The 22,987-nt window shown below is 47.4% G+C and overlaps 1 protein-coding gene across 6 annotated transcripts in view; it reads right to left on the bottom strand.

Annotated features, from left to right (window-relative positions):
- EEFSEC (eukaryotic elongation factor, selenocysteine-tRNA specific) overlaps positions 1–22,987 on the bottom strand; it is a 387,397-nt gene that overhangs the window by 44,557 nt on the left and 319,853 nt on the right. For 5 of the 6 annotated variants that reach the window (XM_090285916.1, XM_090285915.1, XM_090285919.1 and 2 more), the window contains one exon: positions 5,479–5,635. The exons of the other annotated variant lie outside the window; for it this stretch is intronic. In XM_090285916.1, the coding sequence (XP_090142042.1) occupies positions 5,479–5,635 (157 nt within the window). The remainder of the gene's footprint in view (positions 1–5,478; positions 5,636–22,987) is intronic. 6 annotated transcript variants of the gene reach the window in all.

The following is a 22,987-nucleotide window of genomic DNA, read 5'->3' as shown; positions in this document are numbered from 1 at the left end:
TAAACAGAGGTGTTCCTTGCCTTCCCAGCCCAGGCCTCTTCCCCACACAAGTGCTCTAGGCAATGCTGCAGGGCCAGAGAGTACTGCCAGGCACCTCCACAGAGGAGGGGGTCTAGATTGGGCAAGGGAGTAATGAGGCCTCAGAAAAAGGCAAAGTGAGAATTCTGACATCCATGGTATAGGCACAATAAATGGAGTTCAGCTCAGGCAGTGGGGGCCTGGACCTGCGCTCCTCACCCCACGGTCTTTTCCACTGGCTGCAGGGTTCTAGAGAATATCACATATCTGATTCCAGCCTTCTCCACACATCTCCTTCTCCCCTTCTCTCCCAATCCACCCTTAGGCAGCACATCCTCTGGGAAGTTTGCCTTGACTCTTCCTTAAGATGGCCATTCTCCCTACCGTTCCTGGCCATGTGCCCCTATGAACACCCTCCATGTTTCCCAAAGGGAGGCACCTTGGGGCAGGACTCTGTCGGAATGATTTTGGCATCCCCAGCCCTGAGCTAGTGTTTGCTGAGTTGGATGTACTGGTGCCCCATCCTTTAAAGTTGTCTTTAAAGAACTAGAGCCTCCAAAGCCATGTTATCGGAAGACAGCTGTGTTGAGGAAGTCTAATGACACTGGTGCCTGCCTGAGTTGGAGGAATTTCTGGGAAGGCCCACAGAATACCAAGCACCAGGCTTCTTGCCCCCAACAGGCCTGGGCTCATCCATTTGTTCATTCCAGTCTGTTCCACTGAACTTCATTAATTCATTTGTGTAAGCAACATTTCCTGTTCCACGGAAAGCCACCCCCTTTGGCTTAGAGAACTGTGACGAGGGTGGTACACAAAGCCCTGAAACCCTTGGGGGTGGGCTTATAGGGCAGCAGCTGAAGCCAGGAGGCCTAGGGACCCTCCTCAGAACACCTTTTGGAGGTGAGCAGGTGGAGGCTCTCCTGATGTCCAGCCACTCTCCCAGGGGCCATGTGGCAGCCTCCATCGACAGTGACCTCACAAGCCATCTATTCAAGTGCCCACCAAGCCGAATGACCACACAAGTCCCTTCTCCCAAACAGCCCAAGCAACAGAGCTGCGTTTTTAAACCATATAATCAGTCCTGTGCATGGGAAACCAAGGTTGAGGGAGAGACTCAGGCAGGTGTTTTGGGTTTAAATTCCAGCTCTAATGCTTACTAGTATGGAATATGGGCAAATTGTACTGTTTATCCTCCAAGCTATAGTTTCCTCACCTGTGAACAAGGGGATACTCTGAGTGCTGGGGCTACAAGGAAAGCCAACCTTTCTGAGAGCTTGCTAGGGCCCTTCTCTGACTGTTGTTGTGGCTCCTGAGTGTTGGCTACTCCTGAAGAGCAGTAAACAGAAATTCCTTCTGGGTTCTTACTGGGGGTACAATTCTTTTTATTTTTAATAACAAGAAACTTTACTGAATTACAAATTTTAAAATGCATCACAATTTAAATGGAAGTATAATTCTACAGATTTTTTTCCTCTTCTGTCTAGAGTCCATTAAGTTGTGATTAGTAGTTATTAAAATATTAAAGATCATGAAAAGTTGATGACCCTAAATGAAAATTAGAAGGACCCATGTCAGGGTTTGATTGAGAATATGGCCAAGTTCCTGGCACATAGGTGGACTCTCAGTAGATGAAGTGGGAGGGACCAAGGATATGATGAGGTGCTGCTGTGACTGCCAATGGCTATGGGTCTCTATCACTGCTGCCCTGGCTTTTCTGAGGTGTCTGCCTGCAGCTCTGTGACATGGTCACCAACGAGGGGGAGTGATGCCCGTCACACTGGTGGTACTTGGGGCCTAGAATTTTCCAGTGACAAGGCTGGAAACTCTGTGTGCTCTGTGGGCCATCCCAACTGGAGTGCTAACACAGACCAAGCACAGCCCTCCCCAAATTGGCAGGTCCTGGAGTACCTTGTGGGAGATGGAACACTTGCCATGAATTTGGGCCACTCAAAAAGCTTGCTGCATCCTATCAAGGCAAACATAGCAACCTAGGGGGTCATTTTAGGGTTATGAGACAGTGTTTCAGAAGATGAAATCATGTGTATATGTTTGTTGTCATTCCTACAATCAATAAGAGGTGACTAATAGCCTTCAAGAGAGACAAGTCCATTCATTCTCTCACTTGGCCCTTCTCTGGTTGGATGTCATCAAAGAGGCTGTTTCCCCTGCACAGTGGGATGTGCCGGGCTGGCAGGAGCTATTGTCCCAGCCCACCATCCAGGCTGCTTCTCACAGTAGATGCTGGTGCCTGGGGCACTGACACAGAATGGAGGGTGAGAGCAGCAGGGAGGTTCTGGCCAAGGTGAGCCATAGAGCCCTGGCCAGGCCACTGTGCTTTATCAGCCTCTCGGCAAGGGGGTGTCTCCAACTATGTGTGTGCCCCATGGTGCGGTGCTGAGCTCTCGGAAGCCCTGACAGCTCTTTAGAGACTGACTGGGGAGGGCAGGCGCTGCACACCCAAAGAGACTGTGGGCAAGGCACACACTTCTCTGCTCCCCAGGACCCACCTTGAGTTGCAGATAACAAGGCCCAGCTCTGACATAAAGCACCTAGCACCAAAGCAGGACTTGGGAAGCACAGTGATATGATGATATGGGCAGGAGTAAGATTTGTCTGGAGAAACCTCATCTCCACCTGGCAAAGTCCTCCAACTACTCTCCCTACCAGCAATGCCACCCAGAGGGTCCCTAAGTTATCTCAAAGGGCCTCCCAGCTTCACGGAGGACACTTCATTGAACTGAGCAATTACACAAAATGTGGGGGCTTTTCAGCCTTGAGGTCCCCTAAGACTTCCCAGGAAGGCTCCTTGGGTGTCAGAATGAGCCATCCTTCAAGCTACTCTAATGTCTTCTGGGGAAGCAATGGGCCTAAGTGGCAGGACCCTTGTTTCTCAGGCCTGTGTGTACAGCTCCATAAAATGCTGTTTGCACATTACATTTCAGTTTCTACTCCTGAATCTAAGGACAAAGTGTCCTTCCTAAAATTCAAGCAAGAGTCATTATGGGTCAAACCCAGGTAAAGGTATGTTTTGTTTGGCTTAGACAAATTAGTTTTTAATTAGAAAATTTCATATAAAAGTTAAATTAGGTAAAATTTGACCCCTGGGCCTATATTCCCATATAGCAAGTGTTGGCTGACCACAGTCCTCACCACTCACTATCACCTGGCGTCTTCAACACCTGCTTGGCCCTGCCAACATCTGGCCTTGACACCCAAGGAAGAGGTTGGAGAGAGCTTCTGAGCCTGAGGGTCAGGGGGTGGATGGGAGGACAACCAGAGGGCTCTCCAGTCTGCCTTCCCCAGCTGGGTCACCCTGCAGAGCCAGCAGGGAGGCTAGTAAGCTGTATTTTGAACCCAGTCACATCCAGGAATCAAGGGCTGGGACAGGCCCCCTGATGCACTCCCTGCTCCAGGGACCCTTAAACTTCATAGCAGCACAGCCCGAGGCTTCTCCGCCTCAGAACTCCAAGCTTGCAGCCAGCAATGCTCTGTCCTCCTCCACCTGGCACTGGGTGGTTTGGGTTTACTGAGGAGTCCTTTACAATTAAGGCACTTCAAAAAGGTTAAAAGTGCTTCTTTATGGGAGGAATCAGCAGGAAAGACAAGCAGGAGGTGGGGGTGGGCAGTGGGGGCAGCTGGGATGAAGGAATCTGACCAGTTATATTTAATAAAAAGCTTAAAAGCCACAAACAGGAAGCAGACCTATTAAACAGACAACATTGACCTAACAAAGGAATGTGAACTCGAGTTGACTGAAGCAGCGTCACCATGTCTCCCAGCCTCCCACTCCCACCCAGCACCCAGGGCACCCAAACAAGCCTCTTCCTGCATTTTGGCCTGTTCTGGGAACACCCCCAACTCTGAGCTTGTCTTGGGCTAGAAGGAAGGGAGCTGAGGGAAAGGTCAGCATGATTCTATCCACCTCAAAAGAAGCAAACAGCTATGCCTTCCCCTCTGTTTGTACCAGCAGAGCCCCAAGCAGCCTGGGGAAGGGGCGAGTGCTCTGAGGTGCAGCCCCTCCCTCCAGGCAGCTCTACTCTTGCCCTCCCAGCACCCTGAACCCTTCCTTCCCAGAATGCTCCCACAGGTGCTGGCCTGAGGCCTGGGGACTGAGGCCTGGACAGTGCCGGGTTCGTGCCCTGTGTGCGACCCCTGGAGCCCAGAGAAGGACACTGGGGAGCCCCAGTTTGGCTGAGGTAAGTACTGGAGCAGCTGAGCACTGAATTGGGTAGGACAGGTGCTTAAAACCCAGTGTCAGGGCTACAGGCTTCCAAGGGTGTGACGTCTCACCTGCCCTGAAGGATTCTCTTCATAGGGTGATGAGGCTCAGCCCCACCTTGACAGGGCCTCCAGTGACCACTGTTCTCTCTCACAGGAGGGCAAATGCAACGCATGGCCTCTGGGCTTTGGGAAGGATTCGGGAGGCAAGGCCCCAGCCAGGCTTTAGGGGGAGTGGAGGTGCTGGCTTCACCTAATGAGTTGCTAGGGATCTGGGAGTCCTAGTTCCTATCTGGGGTCAGGGTACCACCCTATCTGGAGATTTACTCAAAAACTACCCACACATCTCCACACTCAGGCCACTCCTGCTCAACGTCCTGTCTTCAAACACAAACCAAGCTCATCCTCACTTTAGGGCCTTGTCACTTGTCTCCCTCCCTCTCTGTGACATGTTCTTCTCTAGGTATCTGTGGGGCTCCCTCCTTTCCTTTGATAAGGCTTCCACTCCACTGTGACCTCTTCACAGAGGTCTTACCTGACTGCCCTGTCCAGACAGTACACTCAGCAATTCCCTCCCTGATTTATTTTTCTATGTATCAGTCTATCCTCAGTGTGTTCATGCCTATCCCCTCCCACAACCGCTATGTCTGGTACGCAGTAGGACATCAGGAAAATGAGGGTGGAAAGCATGTCAGAGTGACAGGAGGATGGGTAGAGCTAAAGAAACCCAATAGCTCTATTTCCAGTAGGAAACACACACCCTTAACCTTAACCACGGGCAAGTCCCAGCTCAGACCACATGGAGGCTCAGCAGAGGCTGCTGGTCTCGAAAGGAAGTGGCAACTCACATTCTGGGGAATCCTACAGGCTTACCAAGGCAGTGGTCTCGATCATCAATTCTTTCCCTCCAAACCACCCATCAGATCTGCATCATTATCCCTACTTCACAGATAAGCCATGTGACATATCCACTGTCACCCCACCTGGTCACAGTGAAGTAAGAATTCACATTCAGACCTTGACTGGCTCCGACCAGAAGCTGACTCCACACCAGGCTCCTCCAGGATGCAAAATGGCTTTCCAGCCACAGACTGGTGGGACCAGAGGCCACAGTGAACTGAGCTCTACACATCAGCACAGAGAGGCCTAGAACCTGAGCCAAGGGCCACTGTCAGGGCACTGTCTCTGCCATTTCTCTACAGCCTTCCAGACCTGAGAGCAAGAGAAAATAACAATACTCACCAGGGATGTGGATCTTAAACTTGCCACTCTGGCCGAAGGAGCTGTCAATGACCCCCAGCTCCCCAGTGGAGAGGTGCACCTTGAGCCCCACAAAGAGCTGGATGTTGGTCTCCTTTTTGAACAGGGAGCGGCCGATCACACTGTAGTTGTCTATTACCTGTGCCCACACACCCAGCCCGAGAGAGAGAAAGAAAGCGTCAGTGTGCACTGATAAAGGCCAAGGCCAAGGCCCACCACACCCTCCCAGGTAATCAGTCCATCTTACAGATAATGAAGGCACTGGAACCATTATGATGGCTGGTTCCTGTCATTATCACCACCCACCATCACCAATACCTACAGAGCCTAGGGTGTGTGCCCAGGCAGCTGTGAATGCTTCATGTGGATCAATATACTTAGCCCCATGGCAGCAACACAAGGGAGGTACTTTCTCCACTTTACAGATGTGGAAATAGGCACAGAAGAGTTAGGTCATCTGTCCATGGTCACAGAGCTTACAGGGCAGAGGCAGCTGAGAATCCAAAGCCACCCTGCCTATACCTGCCTCTGTGTGGCTACCATGTCCTGCCTGCCTCCAGCACTAGTCTCATGACAGCTAGTGGTATTCTCCTCATCAAAGCTTTACTGAATACCACAGGCTGAGAGGATGATGTCTACTTCTGAGTCTGTATCCAGGCTTTCCAGAACCCTCCTTACTCTCCTTCTCATTTCCCCTCCCACGAAGAGCCTCTGAGAAGCTGGTCTCTACAGCCCCACTGCCGCACATACACACATTTTTGCCCAGAGGCCCCTTTCATGCCTGGCCTACATCTACTCCACAACCCCACTGCCCACTTCCTTAGTGTTTGTGCCAGGCCCTCTCCTACAGAGCTTATCCCCCCCTTGCCTCTTGGTGGAGGCCCAGGCTGAGAGCAGGAACATACGTGTGTAAGAAAAAGTCAGCTAGGTATAGCCCTGATTTAATCATGAGCTGTGTTCAGCTTGAAACTTCTCCCCAAGGGACTGAGTGTGGGAAAGACTGAAGTGTTACTCTCCCACCCCTGAGGCCTCTTGAAGCTCTGATACTCTCTTCAAGGAAGGTAGCATAGCCAGAAGACCCCCACCAGGTGGCCTCCCTGTCCTGCTCAGCTCCTTTCCGGTGCCTGCACCAGAACGCTGCTTGGCCTCTGTGTGAAAGAGAAGAGATGTGCGTGCATGCATGCATGCGTTTTACAGACCAGACCCTTCCCCGGACAACGTTAGCAGGGCTGACAAAATTTCTTCCTGTGATTTGCTGCTCTTTGGAGCAGGGCTTGTGCTCCATCTGGCCTCTGTTACACTGGGTCCTGCACAAGGGCCACAAGGAGGAATCAGGGGTTATTCTTCTGCAGGCCCCATGCACGGGCCTGGGCTCTTTGTGGAGACAAGGTCTGGTTGGAGCAGGTGCTGGCACGGGCAACAGCACGGAGGCCAGAGGCGTTACTAGCGGTGGGACCTGCTGGCTCCACAGGGCTTCCTTTGCAAACTCCTGGGAACCCCCATGGGCTGGGCTGTCCTCAGCTTCAGAAACATCTCCCTTCTGCTCAAGATTCATCCAAGGGCCCCAGATGGATTGTTTTGGAAAGGAGAAACAATTCCATTTACCCTAAAAACGTTTCGGAAAAACATATCCTATTCTATTTGATTCATAGTGCCAGATAAAAGGTACCCGCATTCCTCCTCTCTCGGGTGATGGATGAATCGGATACAAATGATGATAAGAATAATCATTCCCATTTGCACAGACCTTTATAATTCACCAGTCTCATTCCCACACATGAGCGCCTTCATCTGTCTGGACTCAGCTCCGGCAGAGCAACCCTTGCAGGCCGGGGCTGCTTTGGGCCCTGTCCTTCCTCCCAGCTCTGCCCTGTTTGTGGGCACTGCAGCATGCGAAAGGTTGCTAGGTGAACTGAATGCAGATGGTTCCTTAAATCTTCAGGACAGCGGAGTCAGGACAAACAGATATCGCCAGCCCCAAATGTTTTCCCAGGCTTCCCAGCTCCCAGGACCCCAGTACCCTGGGAGGCAGGGCCCACCTATTCACATTCAGCAGCCTAGCCAGGCGCCGTAGGTACCCAGGACCCAATTGCTCTGGACTAATCATTTCCCATTCCCCATGACTAAAGGCGCTTCTTGCCCTCTCCTGTCCTCAGCTCATCCCCTGCTGCTGAAGAGAAAGAGAACACTTCAGAGCTCCTCTGTCCCTCAGTCTTCAGAGCCCCTCAGTTCCTCAATCCTCAGACCCTCCTCAGTCCTTCAGAGCCTCTTAGCCCCTCAGCCTAAGAACCCCTTAGCCCCTCAGTCTTCAGAGCATCAGTCCTTTAGAGTCCCTCAATCCTCAGTCTCTCAGTCCTTCATAGCCCCTCAGCCCCTCAATACTCAGAGCCTCTCAGAGTCCCTCAGCCTATGCTCAACGAGGCATTAGGGGTCCCACTGACCCCTCGAGCACCTTTGTCTACAAGAGTTTTCACTTCTACTTCAGAGAGGGTAGAGCTGAACTCAGAAACAAGACTGCAGCCACCCAAGTCAAGGGCACAGCAGAAATGCAAACCTAAGTCTGCTGGGCCTTTGCAAACAAGCAGAGCAAGATCATGGCTGACTCATGCCAAGCTGGAGAAGTGTCAAGTGGCTGAGATGCCAAACCTGCCCTGGCACCATGGCTGGCTGAGAAATGAAAAAGGACAGTGCTTGCATGAGGATCTTTCACCCTACTTAGAGAACCACCTTCTAAAGGCACTAGTGTGACCAAATAAGCAACACAGGCAGGTGTTATCTCAGAAAGCAAGTCCTCACCACATTCATAGTACTATTCTGCCTTTTTTCCACTAAGAGCCTGCCATGTACATGGCATGTAATTGAGAACAAAGCAAAGCTCCTGCCTCAAGGGACTCATGCATGTCCTAAGGAGAGGTGATGTTTACATCCTGCTCTGTCCCATTGCCTGTGGACCATGCACTGGCAGAGATAGGGTGCCCCATCTCTGTGCCAGCTCCTAGTGCCCAGCAAGGGCCCTCGTCAAGGACTTCATGCCTGCAATGTCCCCAGAGGCTATGGCTCACTGCACCCTGTTCCCCCAACCCACCCCATTCCTCTGTAACTCCTTGGCCTGTCTCTCTCTTCAGCGTGCAAAGACTTCCTTGACGTATGCCACAGCTTTATCTGTTACTCTTCATTGCTCCCAATCAGGATACAGCGTTTATGAAGGCAGAAACATGTCTCTGCTCCATGGATGTGTTCCCTCATTGGATGCTCCCTCAATGCAGGAGTGAATCCTGAATGCACACTTCACCATGGTTGCTGGGACATACGCAGTGCTTGCTTGTGTCTATGGTTATTCATTTTTTAACGTCTTCATCGAGGCACAACTGAGCATATCTTAGGTGGTTGGAAAATATGCTCAGCGAAGAGTGAGTCAGCCAGCCAGCCCACCCTGGGCCTAGCTGTCTCATACACTCAAAGCTGATCTCTCAGGCTGAAACATGGACAGCCCATTGCTTGGCTTTCCCATGGCCTGGCACTGGGCTTCCCAGTAACCACAGCCCTGGGGTGGCAGGTGTGCTAACCATTACCAAAAAGACCTTTTACAAGATGTTTTATTACCTCTCCTCCCTGCACCCTCCTTTCTTTTGCTTATAAAATATTAACTTAAAAAGATAAATGCCACAGAGACAGCAGAGGATCCATCTTTCTCCAAGCCAGGATCTTGCAATGAGGGCAGACTAATTTTATTAATGTCAGGGGAACTTCAAAAGGCTTCGGGCCTTTCATGGCAGACAATGAAGACCTCAAAGTTGGTTTAAGTGCTACATAAACCAACGGCCAAGAAGTGGAGGGCTCTCAGCACTTCTTGTTTACATCCTCATTTAACCAAGTGGGGCAGCGAGCAGGCTGTCGAGGCCTGCAATCCTGTGATGCCATTCAGGTCACTGACCTACATTACCACAATATTTTTGTAAGCATCAGGGATAAGGTAAGGAGTGAGTAGGCTTTTTATGACTTCTGAGGGGCTCCTCTTGCTACTGGCCTCATAGTCTTACTGGTGCTAGAGTAGCAGTTTATAAATGGGTTCATGTCCAAAGGGAACACCTCTGTCACTCCTGTTCTCGTGTCTTATGATCTGGCCAGAAGACGTAATAGTGCTAACACAACAACACTGACTGTGTGCTCCTGCTCTCTTGTTTCTTCGATTCCACTTTTGGGTCAGGCAGTGAGAGAGGGGGGCTGGCCACCAGAAACCTGGTTTCAGGAACTCTGGGGTGCCCTGCCCAAAGACAGTTGCACTGTCATATTCCAGCAACCAGGCAGACCCTTCTCAGAGCCAGCAGAAGATACCCCTTCCTGCAGACTCCCAGTCCTCGGCCCTGCCCTTCCGCCTGGCCTGCGGCACAAGAAGACCACAGGTGTTTTCAGCTATATTCTAGGAGAGATGCCTCCACACCATTAGTTAATCTTTAGAAAAGCCTGCAGGGATTCAGCAAAGTTAAAGGATTTGCCCTAAGTCACTCATTCCAGCTTCCTTGTCACTTGGTATCCCAGGGGAACAGAGCCAAAAGGAGGTGGAGGTCTGGCAGCAATGAAGAAGCCCAGCCATGACATTCTGCATCCCTTGGGCTGCCCTGAGGGATGAACCCAAGCTGGCTGCAAGTCCAGCCCAGACACCAGGCGGCCCCATCTCCCCAGTCCTAGTTCCTGAAACCCCAAGTTCCTAGAGGAGCTGATCCCCAAGTGCAGGGACCCTGCTCCCACAGGCTGTCTGCAGAGAAGGGGGAGAGAGGGAGGGAGGGCAGATGGAGCATGGCCACAGGATGCAGGAACTGTGGTGGGCCCAAGGACCTCACTGTTAAAGGAAGATGTGCCCGCCCAGATGCACTGCTGTGAAGTTCTGCAGGCCAGACATGGACAACATGAAAGGCAAGTGATTCCCTGGGCCTCCAGTTTCCTTACCCGTGGGATGAGGCTGGAGAGTGAGCTTTCTCCATCTGTGGTGCTGGTGATTTCTGAGTAACCAGTTCCAGTATAGGCCTCTGTACTTGGAAAAATGTGGTATACTAGAGACAGGGAACACTGAAGGTAAAAGGTTATGAGAACGGGCCCAGGTGTGAGGAACGATTAAAGGAGCTAAGACTGGAGTGCTGCTATCCAACCAGACTTCAAGGTTTCACAGCAGAGGGCTGGATTCCAGAAAGCGTAGTGAGCTCCTACTTGTGCAGTGGGTCAGAGCCAGGGCTCAAAGCCCAGTCTGGTGGTCCTGAGCACCGGGGCCTCTGTCCTAACTTGTGTGAACCTCAGCTCCCGTCTACAACGCAGGGAAAGAGCGTTACTATGAATTCACACGGAGCCTCAGCTGCCCTACACGCCCCCAGGGCTCCCCCAGCTGCATCGTGCAGGACCACAGGGCAGGAGGTGGGGTTCTGTGCACCCCACCCCAGTGGCCACTGACCTGAAGATGTGAGTGGGCCTTGCTGGCTGACGCAGTGCTCTCCCGCAGCGCCCTGCTAGCCACAGAACCCCTAGTCCGAGGCTGCAGTGGGAGCAGCCGGGATGAAGCCCACGTGCGGGTCTCCTGGCACAGCTGCAGCCTGCCTGCACCAGTGGCGCACTTGGAAGTGGTGATGCTGGGTGTCTTGAAAGATAGGAGCTAGCCTAAGCACATTTCTGCATCCCAGAACAAACACCTTCTAGAAGTTACTGGGGGTGGGGTGGGTGCTAAGAGGGGACTTATCAAATGTCTGCTGCATGAAACTTCATTGAATTAAAAACCTGGTTGGGAGGGAGACGACAGCCCTCCCTGTTGCAGACAGTGAGGTCTACCTCTCTGGAGAGCTTCAGGAAGACCAGGAGTCAACATCTGTCTTGGATGTTTAAGGAAGGGGTCTGGAGAAATAGCTTTCCTTGGCCCTATCCATCTCTAGAATATGTGTATGCGCGTGCACACGTGCAGTAGGCTCCTCTCCAAATTACAGACTCTTCCCACTAAAGGAGAGACCTCAGAGATCAGACACCAGCACACTAAACAAGGAAAAACCCTCAGAAAACAATTGGAGATTTTTCATCTTGAAATCAATCACTGCAATGTCAAACCAAAGGCAGTGCACGCAGGATTTGCTCTGTGGGCCTTGCTCCTGGGAAACAGTGCTGAAATGGGGCTAGCACAGTTAAAACAATAAGTCTGAAGGGACTTTCACTGTTTGAATGAATAATTGGCTTCATTTATTAGCCTTCAGTCATTGAAGCAGTCACTGGCTGCACAAGGAAGCCAGATCCTTGCTCATATGCCAGGTGAGTCCCCACTGTCCCCAGCTTTTGAGTGGGGACTTGGCTGCCTGTGCACATAATTATGTCATTACATGTGTGTGTCTCTGTCTCAGAGCCTGGCTCCCATGATAAGGCTTGGGAACTGCCCAAGTTCTAAAGCGACTGTTGTAATTAAAATTGGAGAAGTGGCACCAAGGAAAGAGAGTCAGCAGGCTGTGAAATGGAGCCCCGAGCCAGGTCTGCTGTGCAGAGGACTAAAATGATAAAAGGTGTTGGGAGGTTTGAGTCCTGACTCTGCCTGTTCTAGCTCTATGACCTTGGGCAAGGGACTTCTCTGAACCTCAGTTTCTTCCTATGAAAAAGGCCGTTGTTAGGATTAGAAGTGCTGATGTTGACAAGAACACCTAAGAATTGGTAGCAGAATGACCACCCAGAGAAAAGACTGGCACAATGTCAAACTGGGAGAAGCTAAAGTGAAACACCATTTGGGACAGAGGATCTTCTAACATACCCCAAAAGCACGAGATATACAGAGACTTACCAAACCTGTTGCAGAAAAGCAAGGATGCTAACACATACTCAGCACAGACTGACTGTCAGAGTCATCCCTCAGGTTTGCCCTCACACCCCAACTCTCACCCCTCAATCAAAGTCCTCCCTAAGGCCCACTCAATAGGGTATTAACTCTTCTAGGGCACTTGAAGGCCGCCGGGGCTGATAACTTTTCCAAGAGTCCCTGAGATAATGATGATGTTCTGGTACCATCCATTCCGGTTTGGCCCAGGAAACATTTCACCAAGATGAGCCTTTACCTCCTCCCAGGGCCAGGCTCAGGCACGCCAAGGCACTCCTCTGAGCCTCAGTGCGCTCTCTTGTGAAACAGGACAAACGCATACATCTCCACGGTTATTGTGAAGAAATTAGACTTCTGACATGAAAGTATGATGTCAGCAAGGATCAGTTCATCACAATCCCTTAGGGTAAGCCCAGACAAGGAACTTAGCCTTCAATTCATCTGATTTTGTCAACTGAGTTCCAGGGGCCCACGGTAAGGAAAACTTGTGGGAGGGGGAGTGTGGGGGATGCCTCTGGGCAACACAGATTCCTGGGAGGAATCTGCCTACCACTTCCCCTAACCAGCTCTCAGACTAGCTAGGGATGTCTTTCTTAAACCTGGGCCAGCCACCGTTGAGCAGGCACTCTGCCCATTGGTGACAAGCCTTGTCTCCCAGCTCCCTCCACCCTTATAACCTCCTACCCTCACTGAATCCCTCCTCATTTCTGTTTTCTATCACCCAGGCACCCATGCAGGTAAAGCTCATGTCAGTGGCTGATCGGGAAGTACCAAAGCATGACTCCCAAAGGCAGCTGTTTTTTCATGGGGAAAAAAGGAAACTAGGATTTTACTGAGCATTTACTACTATATACCAGGCCCCATGCTTGCCCTTTGCACATGTGGTATCACCAACTCCCTACTACAGCTCCTTTAAAGAAGAAATGGGTTCTGGAAGCAGAGGGTAAGTGGGGAGGTGGAGACTTGTCCACAGTCAGGCCAACCAGTGCCTGCTCAGTGCACTGGTCTCCAGAGCCAGCTCTTTCCACCACATCAGTCTGCATTGACCCTGTGTTTATATATGAACAACAAAAAAAGCAATTTTCAAAGGTAGGCTAACAGGATCTTCAGTAGCCAAGCAAGACTCTCAGCTATCAGTGCCAACATCTGTAAGGGAGAAGAGAGGCTCAGGGTTTGGGCTGGGGCCAGAACACTAGGACAGCCATTTAATCTTATCCTTAAGGAGTGTCTTCTCGGCCACTGCTCCAGGGGCCCCTATCTCCTTGAGTGGCCTGGGAGCTGACACAGCCTTTTAACTTGCTGAGAGGGCCTTTGGGGAGCAAGGGCCTGCCAAGCAGGCCAAGTGCTGCTTCTTCCAGGGAATGGGGTGAAGTTGTCCACCTGGGGCCATCAAGCCTGCCAGATGGTCCCTGCCCAGGAAGTATTGCCCCTGCTTACCAGGGGCAGTCACAGACCAGTGGGAATCCCAACCAGCAAGCTTCTGGTACCCTAGGCATGTTTAACAAGCCATCAGCAGTGCAGAGAGAGGGTAAGCCAGGAGCTGGGAGTCAGTGCTGCTTCGCAATTCAAAGCTAGCCAGTGCTCCTGGTGGTGTCTACCTATTTACATTCGGCTGGACAGATAACGCAGGCTCCTCTGGCCCAGCCGTAAGGCCTTCCTATCTCATACCAGTGAGTGCCACACCTAGGATGACCAGTATGCCTGGCCTGATCCCAACACAGGGGGAACAGGATGCAAGCTTCTTGCCATTACTGCAGCTGGGAACCCAGGCATCTGTGCCACGAGGAAAGTCCAAGTAAAGAGCCACTAGGATGCCACTGCTCAACAAGAGCCCGCCCTGTGCCAGCTACAACACTCAGCATCTTGCATGGATTAATCTCCCTTCCCTATACTACCCCATGAAATAGGGTCTATAGCTGCCATTCCTCCAGTAAGGAAACTGAGGGGAAGCGGATTGCCTGAAGTCCTACACCCTCAGGAGGCCTACCCAGCAGGCCCCGGGACTCTGGCAGGCTGGCTGGCTGGAGCCTGAGCTCCCTGGGCTCCCTGTACGCTTAGCCTACAGACATCACCGTGCATGGCCCTCTCCACTCCTCCAACGCTGGTCTCAAGGAAACATCCACTTGGCCCTACTTGCCTACCTTCCTGGACTGCCACACCTCGGCACCCACATCTGTCCTGATACTAACTTCACAATTAATGGCTGGCCAGCCATGGTATGCTAAGGTGTGAGCACTGTCTTTGTCTTGGTGGTGAGGTGGGCCAAAAGAGATTTTTGAGTAAGAACTGGCAGGACTACTTTTGTTTTGTAGAAAATGATTTGGGTGAAGCTGTACAAGCTGCTAGGGCGGGGAGTGAGGAAGATGGATGGGACGGTGAGAAGAGTTCCCTGGGGCATGGCAATAGTAGGAGATGTGAAATGGAGCAGGCAGGGGGCAAAACACTCACAGTCCTTGGCACTGAGCCCTCACGGGCCCCACTTCTTTTCACATAATTGTTACAAGTGAGAAAACAGGGCCACACAGAGTGACTTTAGTGATGGCCAATGACTCAAGTCAACCTAAGGTGCTGGAGCTCAGGGTGAGACTAGAAGGCTAGGTAAGAGGGGCCAGATTAGGAATCTCAAGTGGACGGCCATCCTGCAGGTTGCTCCGCTGGCCCTGCTCAGAACATTTCTTCAGCACACATTGAACAGAGGGCCCAGCCTCCCCCAGCTCCAGTCTGCAGCGCATCTCCCAGTCGGGGTTGAAAAGCCTGGCTTCAGTAGCTGACCCTGCCTGTCTCTTGAAGCTTCTGTGCCCTGCCCTCCAGCTGCTGGACACCCTGGGCTGAGGATACTCTCCCAAATAGCCAGGGCCAGGAGTGGCAGCTCTATGCCCCTGCAGAAACAGTGCCTGGACCTGCGAAGCCCATCTTCATGCCAACACCTCCACCACCCCACCTGGTGCCTGAACAGTGATAGGGCACAGCTCAAATGTCATCAGCTCTGTGCTTTTCCCTGACCAGACTATGTCCTCCTACCTCAGCAGAGTTCCTTGCTCCTCTCCTGGCTCTTGTAGTCCTCTGGATGTCCCTCTGTCATAGGCATGAGTCTGTTTTGCACTAGGAAGACCCCGTTTCCTGTAAGACTGTTTCCTGGGCTCCCTAAGATAGGAGCCACTGGCTAAGGTGCAGGGCCCTCTGGGGACATGGCACAGCATCTCCCAGCCTTGGCTGTGACACATCCTTAACCCCTCATCATTTTTACCAAATCTTTGCACATTTGTACTATTATTTACTTAATAGTTTTCTTTAAATACATATGCTTAAAAGGGAAACTTCACATGGTACCCGAAAGAGAAAACTAGCGTGGCTTGTAAATACAGTGAAGACCATGCACTCAATCCTAGTTATGTACTGCTGCCACGGAAGGCTCTAAATCTTGGCCCTATGGTAAAGTCACCTTTGAGGGAATCTACTGCTCCCTGCAATGTAATCAACGGACTGCAAGAAAACTAAAAAAGAGAAAAAGGTTATTATTAAGGGATTCAACATTATATAATACGTAGTATGAGAAATGCCCTCAATCGAATGGACAGCGATTTACTGTTTGCTAATTTCCAAGCAGAAAATATATGAAAGAACGAATGAACAAATGCAATATATATCTATATCCTTAGCTACATATAAATTTTTCATTTCTAATTTCAATAGTTCATAATTCCAAATTTTAAAAACCCCTTAGTCTTCTCTGTGGCCACACATACAATTAGAATCTAAATTCCATAAGAGAAGGGATTTTGCTTTTCTTATTCACTGTTATATCTCCAGCCCTGAAAAAAGCACACAGTGCATATTCTACAAATATTTTTTGAATGGTTACTGCTGAATGCTCAGTTTTAGTAAATGTGGCATACACATAGGAAAAAGTATACATTCTCTATGCATGGGATGTTAAGACTTTCTATTTGCCTATCTAGAAATCAAGCATAGTGATGGTATTGTGTCTCTTTGTCTTTCATCTGCTGTCTAGTGGGTCTGCCTGATTCTGAAATAGGCACTCTAATGTGCCCCACTGCAATGATCATTCCATTGTTTTTTAAATCAAATTCTCCTTGGACCTCTAATAGATATTGTTTTTATATGTTTTATATACAAAAGTTTGTAATTGTGCTTTTTATCCCTCTTATCTTGGTTAGTATTCTTAATCTTAATTCTACATTGTCTGAAATTAATATTATTATTTATTCTTTCTTTTTGTTTACAGTCATCTGACATCTTCCTTTTCTTTTATCACTTTTAAGTGTGCTTTTTATAACCAGAATATAACCAGATTGTGTTTTTAATCCAATCTATCAGTCTCTATATTTAAATAGAACTCAGCCATTCACATTTAGTGTGACTAACACTTAACTTTGTTCCTTCTGTTTTTGTTATTATTTATGAAGTGTTCTTGATTTTATTTTTTTTTGGTTTAATCAAATTCATTCCAGTTTTTCCTTAGTTAATGTGGAAGTTCTACTACAGTTTTCTATCCTATTTTTTTTCCTTTCTGTGTTCATAATCTTATATACATTTCTATATTTTTACTTAAAATTGGGATATTAACGATTTCCCTCATCACGATACACTCTAATTTCCTTCACCAAACTCTTCCCCTAGAAAGACAGTCCTTTAGAACACCTTCACTTCCCTTCTTTCCCCTGGGATGAGAGCTCTGGACTGGCTCTACTAACCCAAGCCCCACTTGAGAACCCAAGAACCCGACTCCTAGGGAATGCAGAGAGAGGAGAGTATTTGTAGCTACAGAAGACATTAGACTTTTCCTTGCAGGATGATGTGTAGTCTATTTCAAGACTCCTATTTACCATTTATATCAGGGGTCAAAAACTATTCCTAGAGGGCTGAATTCTGTCCACTGTTTCTGTATGGCCTTTAGCTAAGAATGATTTTTACATTTTCCAGTGGGTTGAAAAACATCAAAAGAAGAAGACTATTTCATGATGGATGAAAACTATAAAAATTTCAAATTTCAGTGTCTGTAAGTAAAGTTTACTGGCACTTAGCCGCACTGACTCATTTCCATCTTGCCCACAGCAGTAGAGCTGAGTAGCTGCAGTAGAGACTTAGAAGGTGCTGGGTGCACAACAAATTGCAGTAACACAGGGAGAGTTCCATGGCATCTCACCCAACCACACATTTTGTTATTTACTTGTACTATCAGTGTATACCCACCAGTGCATATTAAAAACAGAAAAAGTGGACTTCGAATGTCATACTTCTAAGGCTCAGTGGGGTGTGGATATTATTTTATTAAATTACATGGCAAAGTGTTGTGTTTGTTATTGGCTCTGCTGACAGAATACAGTATACACTGGCATCACATATATTCCCAGCTCACAGAAAAACAATGGTCAGAAAATTGAGAAAATTTCAAAGAGTATATCTCATCACAGCAGATCTTCTTCACAAAAATAAAAAATGAGAATGAGGCTACAACCATTCAGTTCCCAAATGACTCATTTGTTGCTGAGCAAGGAAAGCTACTTCCAGTGGTGAGTTAATTATGTTGTATTTGATTGCAGCAGTTCAGAAAGAGAATGTAGAGAAAATTAGCTTACAAAAGGATTAGAAGTAGGGCAAGACCAGTTGCTGGAATGTGGCCCATGGGCCACAGTCACTCTAGGTGACACCAATGAGTTAAGTCACATGTGTGAGGGAGTCTGACATGGTCCAGTGTGAGCGAGTGAAGCCTAGCATGGGAAGAGGGAAGACTAGGGAGGGCTGAGAGATGGCCTCTGCAACGTGCCATGCATGGTCCTCAGCGTTTCCTAGTTACCTCCCTCAGTTATTTTCTTTCTAACATTTACTACTACCTGAAAGTATCCAATTTACTCTTAATTGTCAGTCTCCCTTGTGAGGACAAGAACTTTGTTCATCTTGTATCCTCAGTGCCCAACACATACAGGAGTTCAATAAACATCTGAACATATGAATGAATAATATCTTTTAGGTAATGAGCTCAGAAGGTCTATCTACCTAAATCCTCACAGATGGAAAGTGTCCATTCAACACCTACTAGAACTGGGCCTTTCTTCTCTATGAATGGAGGATATCTTGGAGGACCAAGCTGAGCACCCAGAAAGCTGACTGTGTCTGCTGAGCAGACACAAAGATCTGGCCCAGCCACGCTAAGAAAAGGCTGGGAGTTTGTTTGCCAAGGTGGTGAAGATCTGTCCTAGAAGATTAAATTTAACCCTCTCAAGAACACTTGGTCTTTTGGAGATATGCCCAGGAGGCTGGGAAGTGGCTGTGATATATCTAGGAAATTTTGGAGGCAGCAGGGCATGGCTGGGGAAAGATCAGAATTGGGCTTTCTCTGTCCTGGATAACAACACCTATGGGCCAGACTGACTGGTTTTTTTGTTTGTTTGTTTGTTTTAAAGTATATTTTATTGAATAGGTTGTTACAATAGTCCCAATTTTTTCCCCCTTGCTCTCCTCCACCCAATTCCCACCTTCCGTCCAGCCATCCCACCACCCTTAGTTCATGTCTATGGGTCGTGCATATAAGTTCTTTGGCTTCACCCTTTCCTATATTATTCTTAACTTCCCCCTGTCTATTTTGTACAAACCAATTATGCTTCTCCCTCCCCGCTGACAACCCTTCAAATGATCTCCATGCCTATGATTCTGTTCCTATTCTGGTTTGCTCAGTTCAATTTTGTTTTTATTTTTAGATTCAGTTGTTGATAGTTATGAGTATGTTATCATTTTAGTGTTCAAAGTTTTGATCTTTTTTTTCTTAAATAAGTCCCTTTAACATTTCATATAATAATAGCTTGGTGATAATGAACTCCTTTAGCTTTAGCTTGTCTGGGAAGCACTTTATCCACCCTTACATTCTAAATGATAGCTTTGCAGGATAGAGTCATCTTGATTGTAGGTCTTTGCTTTTCATCACATTGAATACTTCTTGCCAGTCCTTTCTTCTTGCAGTTTGTTTTGAGAAATCAGCTGATAGTCTTACAGGCAGCCCTTTGTAGGTAACTCTCTGCTTTTCTCTTGGTGCTTTTAAGATTCTCTCTTTATCTTGAACCTTTGGAATTCTAATTATAATGTGTCTTGGTGTGGTCCTCTTTGAATCTGGCTTCTTTGGGACTCTGTACTTCCGGGATGTGTATGTCTATTTCCTTCGCCAAATTTGGGAAGTTTTCCTTCATTATTTTTTCACATAAGCTTTCAATTTCTTGCTCTTCCTCTTCTTCTACTGGCACCCCTATGATTTGGATGTTGGCACATTTAAAGTTGTCCCAAATGTTTTTAAGCCTCTCTTCATATTTAAAAAAATTTATTTTTATTGTTTTGCTGTTAGAGTTGTCCCACTTTTTCCCCCATTGCTCCCACCCAACCCAGCCTGCCCCTTCTCCCACAGCCAATCCCCACCCTGTTGTCCATGTCCATGGGTTATTTCAACTAGTTCCTTTACTAAACCTTTCCCCTACTTACCTCCCTTCTCTTCCTTTCCCTCTCCCCTCTGATAACTGTTACTCTGTTTCTTAATAACATGCCTCTGGTTCAATTTTGTTCATTTGTTTCTGTTGTTCATTAGTCTCATGTATTAGGTGACATCATATGGTATTTTGCTTTCATTGCCTGGCTTATTTCACTAAGCAAAATTCTCTCTAGTTCCATCCATGTTATTGTAAATGGCAGGAGTTCCTTCTCCCTTTCTGCTGCAAAGAATTCCATTGTGTAAATGTACCAGTTTTTTGATCCACTCATCTACAGAGGGAAACTTAAGCTGTTTCCAGCATTTGGCTATTGTAAGTAGCACTGCTATGAACATAGGGCTGCATAAGTTCTTTTGAATTTGGGTTCCAGGATTCTTCGGGTATAATCTTAGAGGTGGAATTGCTGGTTCAAAAGGCAGTTCCATTTTTAGTTTTTTGAGGAATTTCCATACTGTTTTCCATAGTGGCTGCACCAGTCTGCCCACCAACAGCGCACTAGGGTTCCTGTTTCTTCACATCCTCACCAGCACTTGTTTGTTGATTTGTTGATGATGGCCATTCTTACTGGTGTAAAGTGGTATCTCATTGTGGTTTTTATTTGCTTCTCTCTGATGGCCAGTGATGTTGCGCATTCTTTCATATGCCATGGACCCTCGGTATATCCTCCTTGGAGAAGTTTTTGTTCAGGTCCTTTGCCCATTTCTTAATTGGGCTTTCTGTCTTCTTGGTGTTAAGACGTGTTATGGTCTTTATATATTTTGGAAATCAATCCCTTGTCTGAGGTATCATTGGCAAATATGTTTTCCCATATGGTTGGCTCCCTTTTCATCTTGCTGATGTTTTCTTTTGCTGAGCAAACTCTTTAGTTTGATGTAGTCTCATTTGTCTATTCTTTCCTTTATTTTCTTTGCCTTAGGAGATGTATTGGTGAAAAAATTGCTACGTGGGATATCTGAAAATTTCCTGCTTATGTTTTCCTCTAGGACTTTTATGGTTTCACGACTTACGTTTAAGTCTTTGATCCATTTTGAGTTTATTCAGGTGTGTGGTCTAAGTTGGTGGTCTTCCTTTCATTTTTTTTGCATGTCCCTGTCCAGTTTTCCCAGCACCATTTGTTGAAGGGGTTCTTCTTACTTCATTTTATGTTCTTTCCCCCTTTGTCAAATATTAGTTGACCATATAGACCGCGGTTTATTTCTGGGCTCTCTGTTCTGTTCCATTGATCTATACGTCTGTTCTTATGCCAGTGTCAGGCTGTTTTGATTACAGTGGCTTTGTAGTATAGTTTGATGTCAGATACTGTGATTCCTCCTGCTGTGTTCTCCTGTCTCAAGATTGCTGTGGCTATTGGGGGTCTTTTTTGGTTCCATATAAATTTTTGAAGTATTTGTTCTAGGTCTGTGAAATATGTCACTGGTATTTTAATAGGGATTGCGTGGAACCTATAAATTGCTTTGGGTAGTATGGACATTTGAATGATGTTGATTCTTCCCATCCATGAACATGGTATATGCTTCCATTTATTTGTATCTTCCTTAATTTCTTTCTTCAGTGTTCCTGTGGTTTTCTGAGTATAGGTCTTTTATCTCTTTGGTTAAGTTTATTCCTGGGTACATTATTGTTCTTGTAGCTATAGTAATTGGGATTTTTTTTTTCCTAGTTTCTATCTCTGATTTTTTTAGAGTATATTTTATTGATTATGTTGTTACAATAGTTCCATTTTTTCCCCCTTTGCTCCCCTCTGCCCAGTAATGCCCTTCCCTCAGCAATCCCACTAACTTTGTTCAAGTCCATGGGTCATGCATATAAGTTCTCTGATTTCACTCTTTCATATATTATTCTTAACTTCCCCCTGTCTATTTTGTACCAATCAATTATGCTTCTTTATCTCTGCACTATTTCCCCATTTCTCCTCCTGCCCCCTCCCAGGTGCTACCCCTCCAAGTGATCCCCGTACCTATGATTCTGTTCCTATTCTGGTTTGCTCAGCTGGATTTTGTTTTTATTTTTAGATTCAGTTGCTGATAGTTGTGAGTATGCTGTCATTTTAATGTTCATAGTTTTGATCTTCTTTTTATTAAGTAAATCCCTTTAATATTTCATATACTAATGGCTTGGTGATAATGAACTCTTTTAGCTTTACCTCATCTGGGAAGCACTTTATCCACCCTTCCATTCTAAATGATAGCTTTGCTGGATAGAGTCATCTTGGTTGTACGTCCTTGCTTTTCAGCACACCGAATACTTCTTGTCAGTCCCTTCTTGCCTGCAAAGTTTCTTTTGAGAAATCAGCTGATAGTCTTATAGGCAGTCCTTTGTAGGTAACTCTCTGCTTTCTTCTTGCTGCTTTTAAGATTCTCTCTTTATCGTGAAACTTTGGCATTCTAATTATGATGTGTCTTGGTGTGGTCCTCCTTTGGTCTAGCTGCTTTGGACTCTCTGTGCTTCCTGGACATGTATGTCTATTTCCTTCACCAAATTTGGGAAGTTTTCCTTCATTATTTTTTCACATAAGCTTTCAATTTCTTGCTCTTGCTCTTCTCCTTCTGGCACCCCTATGATTCAGATGTCAGCAGGTTTAAAGTTGTCCCAGAAGTTCCTAAGCCTGTCCTCATTTTTTAACTTCTTGTTTCCTCATTCTGTACTGATTGTTTTTTTCTTCTTTATATTTCAAATCATTGATTTGGACCACAGTTTCCTTCCCTTCAGCATTGGTTTTGTGTAGATTTTCCTTCGTTTCATTTAGCATAGCCTTCACTTCTTTCCTGATGCATTTGCCATACTCAAGCATATCTGTCAAGCCTGTGAGCATCTTTATCACCAGTGTTTTGAATTCTACGTCTGTTAGGTTGGCTGTCTCCTCATCTGTGAGGTTGGCTATCTGCTCATTGCTTAGTTCTCCAAATGGAACCTTGATCCATTCCCCCTTTTGGGCGAAACTTCTCTTTTTCCTCATCTTGACAGGCTCCTGTGTTTGTTTGCCTCTGTGTCTTAGCTGTCTTACGTTGTAAGGGGCGAAGTCTTAGGTATTTGTCAGTACAGCGAGACCTATTTCATCACGTTGTTGCGCTGTATGTGGGGGAGGTGTCAGAAAGGGAATAATGCTGCTCGCTCAGCACTTGTCCCTTTTCCAGGCACTTCTCACGGTTCCGTATGGCATTGGCAC

Source organism: Furipterus horrens, unplaced genomic scaffold, assembly GCF_987537825.1.
Source record: "Furipterus horrens unplaced genomic scaffold, mFurHor1.1.pri manual_scaffold_8, whole genome shotgun sequence".
Taxonomy (NCBI): domain Eukaryota; kingdom Metazoa; phylum Chordata; class Mammalia; order Chiroptera; family Furipteridae; genus Furipterus; species Furipterus horrens.
This window is presented reverse-complemented; position numbering and strand designations above follow the sequence as displayed.